The 7,291-nt window shown below is 34.2% G+C and overlaps 1 protein-coding gene across 1 annotated transcript; it reads right to left on the reverse strand.

Annotated features, from left to right (window-relative positions):
- Nucleotides 1–3,519: 3,519 nt before the first annotated feature.
- Nucleotides 3,520–5,907, reverse strand: LOC107627561 (uncharacterized). Its single transcript, XM_016330398.1, has 3 exons — nucleotides 4,907–5,907; nucleotides 4,589–4,766; nucleotides 3,520–4,191 (listed from the first exon to the last, which is right to left on the reverse strand). Exons 1-3 carry the CDS (start codon nucleotides 5,905–5,907, stop codon nucleotides 3,520–3,522), a joined length of 1,851 nt encoding a protein of 616 aa, XP_016185884.1.
- Between the last annotated feature and the right edge of the window lie 1,384 nt (nucleotides 5,908–7,291).

The following is a 7,291-nucleotide window of genomic DNA, read 5'->3' on the forward strand; positions in this document are numbered from 1 at the left end:
CGATTGTTGATGATGGTAGAGTTCTTGTATGCTAGGGTTTAATTTGTTTTGTATGCATGTGGCTGTGATCAACTAAATCCTATAATTTTTTGTAACACAGTCATTGATTCTTCATATTCCATTTTAAAATAGCAATCTTACTCCTTCATATTCCATTTTAATTGAGAATTGATTCTATTATTTGTTGCAAAATATTAGCTTTTAATTTGACATTCTAACTACGCAGTTCTGGTTAATTTGTTTATTTGTTCTTTTTAATTGATTTTTCATTGAAAAACTATGTAATTTTTATGGTAGACTCATGCTGTATGTCATTCAATATGTTCTTGTTACCTTTTGATCATTTTAAATCTAATAGATACAATAATCTATGCGGTGAAATTTATGAGATGTGATATAGAACAACCGAACAACTTTTGTATATCTTTGAGAAATTGCATTGATCTATGAAAATACATGTGAGATTCGGTGAGGTGATTGAAAATGCTCCATTAACACCACATCTTGCTGTTGATGATGCACAAGCTTCAGAGATTATACTCACCCAACCCACTTACTCATAGTCAGAAAATCAAGAACAGGTAGTGATTGGTTTCTAATGTTTGATGAACTGTTGACTAGTTTGTAACCGTTTATCATACACGGTTAAATGTTTTTTGGATCCAATGGATTGATGTTATTTGGTTATCTTCGAGAGACTCTTGTGATTTGGAAAAATTGGGGCTGCTAGGTTTTATTTAAAATTTTTAGGGGCTAAATTGATGCCTTCAAACATTTTGCCACGTCATCTAACTGCTTTGCTGCCATGTGTCAACCGAAATTTCCAGGTCAACTTTCCGGTGACGGAAAACGACGAAAGAGCCAACTTGAGGCACGAGTCAAAATTTCAGGATACAATTACAGTCAATTGAAACTTTGGGGGCTAAATTGAGTTGGGAGTCAAATTTCAGGAGTCATTTTGAGTATTAACTCGACAAAGCCAGAGGTAAGAAATTTTGAGAGCAGTTTTGTTAAGGTTCCTCCAAAAGGTTGTTTCTTGAAATAAAGTTCCTTGACGATGAGCATTAATTAATTAAATAAAAAATATAAAAATTTAACTTTTAATTAATTAATATTAATAAATTTTTTAATTTTAAAAATTACCATTTTTGAAGAATTTAAAATTAAAAATTTATAATTTAAAATTTAAAATTTCAAATAAATAAAATAATTTAAAATTTTGTCATATTAGTTGAAAAAGTTGTCTCTCTAATAATAATCATAATAATATATAAGCTAGTAATAATGATTTGATGTTGATAAATTTAGATAGTATACATGGAGTTTTAGCTTTTAAACCACTACAACAATTTTGACAGATAGCAGCGGTCGGTTTACGGTGGTTGTAGAAATTCGTCGCTGAATGAAGAATATGGGCGGTTAGGATCAACCGTTGCTAAATGTAATAAAATTGCACACATAGTTGCTGAACCAATACTTACTTTTAGCGACGGTTTTATTCCAACCGCCGCCAAATTTGCTTAGTTCCTCACTCTCATATTTGGATGTAGTCTCGTTTTTTAAAACTAAGAGAATATAAATTACTTTATTTCTCATTAGTTTCATCAATGTTGTTCTGAAATAATGTTGTCTTTTGCAAATTTAGAAATTTTTTATTGGTAAATAATTTGGGTTTGCCCGTATTTGATTTTTTGATATAGTCTAATTAGTTAATTTTGATCAATTTGTTTGAGTCACTGTTACCTAAATCGTGACACCAATTTCTGGATTTGTTTTATGTATAAAAGATTAATCACTTTAAAAAGAGATTTTATTTCACTCATGTGAACAAATTTACAAATTAGATTTTCTCATTTACTATAAGATATTATAAGGTTGCATTCAAGCATAAATGGAAAGGAAATATGTTAGAAATGTATCAGTTAATGCTAGCTTTAATCAATCATAAATTAAACTAGGGCTTTTTCGAAAATATTCTTTATTCAACCCGAATCTTGAAATTTCAAAAGTAGTCACATATGTAATACTGCAACCAAAACCATTAAACTAAGTGGACGCGACCTAATTCTTAAAATACAAGGTAAAAATTTCTCTTCAGCATCGTATTGACCTGGGTAAAAATACTCTGTCAAGAATTTATGACTTTCACGTGTTATAGGATCTGATATTTCATCTCCATACTATGGCATTTTGTTCAAATCGAAGCCCCTATTTGCAACATGTACATGATCTTGTATTTGCTGGTTATCCAAAGTTTCTTTGTCTTCTTCCGAAACCTTTTTGAGATCAGACTGCATGGAGATGTCAATTCCAACAGAGGAAATTTCATTTAAATTTTCTTCTGAATCAGTTTTTATCCCATTTAGACTGTCATTAACTACTTCGCCTGAATATTCAGATAACACTGAAAATATGAACATCATACAACAAGAAGGACATTCGTCAGAAATTAATTTAGTAAAAACATGGTATGTTAATATCGTTAGAAACTTTTAGAACAAATAAAAAATAAACAATAGTTACCATCTCCCTTATTAGTACTCTGGGCATATCTCTTATATAGAAGATCTGTAATGTGCAATTCTATATACTTTATTTCCTCCTTTGATGCAATATCCAACTCAACAACATGGTTGTTTCTGAAGCGCGTCTACATAATACCAGATATAGTTTATAGTATTTTTTTGTAAAATACACTACTTATTTACAATGAGATTTTTGTATTAGGAATCTATTCTTTTACATTCAATTCAGCAAGTATTTCAGAAGAACTCTTTTCAGATGCACATGTCACAAAAATATACCCAAACCTCTTTTCGTACATTGATCCCCATTTATGAAGTTCCTACACGTTTAAATGTTAACATAACAAATATTATTCCAATATATTTGGTTCTCGTATATAAACTTAACATATACATTATTCAATTAATCAATAACTGTATACCTAAGAAACGAACCTGCATGGTATAATTGTTTGCCGTTTTTAAGTATTCCTTGAAACAAGAGCGTCCTGATATTAGCCTCTAACCAACACCTAACATTTACTTTATGAAATCATATGTCTCTAGCAACAGCAATTGCATGTTCCAACGAAGAGAATGGCGAGGCTATAGCCATTTCTATAGTAAATGTCGAGCTTGCACAGCATGATGAAAAGTCATTCATTTCCACTTGCCTTGTTATTCCATCATTTTAAAATAACTAATATTTATTAGTCATAACAACATTAAGATTAGTTAATGATTATTAGATATGTTATCTTTAAATAAAATCGACATTAAGAACAACAGCATCAAACAATATAGATACCTCATTCTGAAATAAATGTAGATAAACAAAAAAATGGAAGGAATGGAAAAAGGCTTTAATTTATTAAAGCTGTTAATCCAGTAAAGAGTTCATTGAAATACGAAAATGTAAATCGTGATGTAACCAGCCAACTATATACAGAAACTAGTTTATAACTTATTAAAAACACAAATCTTCTTTAAAAATTACGTTGTACAATCTCATGTTTCATTTTGCAACATCATCAATATTTTCAGAAATATTGTCTGTGGGGTCTTCTGTATCATCATCCCTTGTCAACTGTAGCTCTCCAATGTCCTCTGTCATTGACATGTTTAACCCTGACTGTGGAGAGAAACCAACTTTAGCTTCTTCATTCTCTTCTCCCATGTCATACAAGTCTCGTGGCTTCACATGAACAACTACGCTCCATTCTTTATCTACTTCATTGTCCACATAGTATACAAAATGAGCCTCTGATGCCAATATGTACGGTTCATCGTCTTCTCGATCACCAGTGTGTATTGAACGAGAGAAGTTAACACTAGTAAGACTCAAATGATCTTGTTTGATTCCTCTAGTAGTAGTCGTATCTACCCAAATACACTTGAACAGCACAACTGAGAACCGACAGCTGTAATTCAATTCAATTATGTCTACAATTTTGCCATAATATGTAACACTATCAATAGCCACTTTTTGGTCACGCATGCTTGCATAACTTCGTGTATTAGACGAGACATATACTCCACTATTTCGGGTTTTCATTCCTTCATCCTTTGCCATAGTTCTAAACTTATACCCATTGACATTGTACACCCCATAACGTCTTGCTTGCAGTCTGGGTCCACATGCAAGACATTTAATCTCATTTGAATACTCAGTGCTCTCCATCGGAACCTGCTACCATATAACAACCATTCTTACATGCATCAAAATTAAAGTATTATAATATGTTTCATGCTATCATTTGACTTTGGCATAATACTTACTGTATGCTAACCTCTTGCTTGAACCACTGAACAAATTTCTTGTGCACAATGCTGTCTATTTTTTATTGCGACCTTGTTTGACCTCGTAGCATTATATTTGTTTTTTGTCTAAATGAACTATTTGAAATAGCACAACATTATTCATTAATAGTGAAAGGCTTAACAGATTTATCTTTGAGAGTTAAAATTTAACATAAGATCACTTACTCAATAAATTCAAAAATAGCCTCGCAGTTGACTAGCACGTGACGATGTGCTTGATGTTGTTCCATCTGGCTTAGCTTAAAATGAGTTGCAGCCCCTACCGCCTTTCCAATTTTCGGGAACATTGTTTCATATGCATCAAGGATCACTCCACTAGGTTGATCGTCAACTCGCACCGGCCGATTCATCCTAGTCTCAATGTCATCCAGATATCTAGAACAAAAGGTTAGAATATCCTCAGATAAGTATCCCTCTGCAATTGAGCCTTCTGCTTGAGCCCTGTTGCGCACATATTACTTCAAATGTCCCAGATACCTTTCAACGGAAACCATGTCATATGAGTAGTATAATTTATTAATGAAACCGCATGTTGTGCTAAGGTTTACATAGGAACTAACCTCTCTATTGGATACATTTACCGATAATGTATTGGGCTATCAATTTTTACTTCTATAAGATGCACGATAAGGTGTACCATGATTGTGAAGAATGATGGAAGAAAAATCATCTCCATACGACACAGGATATGAACAACATGATTTTGGAGTTCATCGAGCTGTAGAGGGTTAACAGCTTTCCCACAGAGTGCTCGAAAAAATGATAAAAGATCGGCAATTACGATACCCACATTGGCAGGCAGTGCATTCTTGACCAAAATTGGAAGCAAATGTTCCATCAGAATGTGACAATCATGACTTTTCAAACTATACAACTTACGCTGTCGCAAGTCAACACAACGCATAATATTGCTTGAATAACCATCTGGAAAGATGACATGTTGAAGAGTCTTTAGAAATATATCCTTTTGTACATTTGACATGGTAAAAACTGCAGAAGGATATTTTCCACCCTCACGCGGCCACAACTCCAGCCTTATGCCCATGTATTGTAAATCCTTTCGAGCTTTCAGATTGTCCTTTGACTTTTCATTATCATTTAATATAGTGAACACTATGTTATCGCAGACATTTTTTTCTATGTGCATAACATCTAGGTTATGACGTAGCATATTTTCTTCCCAGTATGGGAGTTCGAAGAAAACACTCTTCTTCTTCCAGTTTGATTCACCCATGTTGGCATCTTCACCATTGCATCTTTTTTGTCCTATGACGTTTGTCATCTTTCCGAATGACACGTGAACATTTGATTGTTGTCTTAGGATATCTGTTCCAGACAACATCTTTGGAGGATCCCTGTTTTCTACTTGCCCGTCAAATCTTAACTGGTCTAGTCTAAATTTATGACCCTGACTTAGAAAACGACGATGATCCATAAAACACCATTTTTGACTATATGTCAGTCGATGTGCCTTAGCATCAAAATTACAAATAGGACATGCTAAGCTGTTGTGCGTATTCCACCCTGATAAGTTTTTCAATCCTGGAAAATCGCTAATAGTCCACATCAATGCCGCAAACATCTTGAAAGTGCTTTTCTTGTTAGCGTCGTATGTTTCTATCCCATCCCATAATTACTTCAACTCATCAACTAGGGGCTGCAAGTAAATATCTATGTCATTTCCTGGCAAAGCCATAGAGAAAAGTTGTACGGGATAAGAATAACCGGTCAAACAGAATACTTTGTGCTCATGTTCCCAAAAGGATTAAATTCGTCGCTAGCTAAGGCCAGGCGAACACTACGTGGGTCCGATAAAAAAGAAGGATTCTTCTCATTAAATTTTTTCCAAGCAATAGCATTCCTAAGATGCCTAAAAAAACCGACACTATTGTGACCCTCCTTATGCCACATGTCTTTAGATGTTTTGCTGCACATGAATAACCGTTGTAGTCGCGGTATGAGCGGAAAGTACCGAAGAGTCTTTGCTGCTATTGGTTTTCCATTTCTCCTGACTTGAGTTTTTAGCTTGAGAATAGAACCCTTCCGCGTCTTTTGCTTCCATCTTCAAGTCCTACAGCGTTTGCACCTTGTCAATTCTTAATCATCACCTCGGTATAACATGCAATCGTTTGGGCATGCATCTGTTTTCTTGTATTCAACACCCAGCTTCCTAATCATCTTTTTGGCCTCATAGAATGTTGTCGGAAGTTTAGTGCGCTCAAAAGCCTCTCGCAACAAATCTAGGATCATTGACATCGCCTTGTCACTAACACCACACATGCACTTTATATGGTAAAGCTTTACTAGAAATGATAGCTTCGAGTATTTTGAACATCCGGGATATAGTTCTTGCTCTCCGTCTGCAAGTAAATCATTAAAATTCCTTGCCGCGTGACTTGGCCCGTCATATAAATGCAAAAATTCTTGTTCATCATCGTCAACATCTTCATCCATTGTGGTGTCATCGACAACGTGTGGAATAGAGAAATCAAATGCCTCGTTGACCATTTACGTCATTGGATTTACTTGGGAGAGTGGATTATCGTTTATGCTCATACACCTTGTGCCCTCGTCAAAAGGTTTCTCGCCGTGACGAATCCAGACAGTGTATCCGGGGGAAAACGGCCTCATCAACAGGTGGTCGTACGCATCTTCTCTTGTTTGCATAAGTTGGAAGCCACACTTTCGACATGGATATTTTATTATTCCATCGGACGATGCATTAGCAAATGCGAAGTCTAAAAAATTGTTCAATCCTTGATTATATTCTGTACTACCTCGTGGCTCTAAAATCCAACTTTTATCCATATCTAATATAAAGTAAAAAAATTTTACAGTTCTTAATGTAAAACATACGAACTATTGGAATTATAATTATTTTCGTAAACAATGATAATATATTAAACACAGCTAATTTTAAAAAACACAAAATAAATATTAACATTGATTTATGTATTCAACTCACA

This window comes from Arachis ipaensis, chromosome B2 (genome assembly GCF_059453495.1).
Source record: "Arachis ipaensis isolate K30076 ecotype BB chromosome B2, ASM5945349v1, whole genome shotgun sequence".
Lineage (NCBI taxonomy): Eukaryota > Viridiplantae > Streptophyta > Magnoliopsida > Fabales > Fabaceae > Arachis > Arachis ipaensis.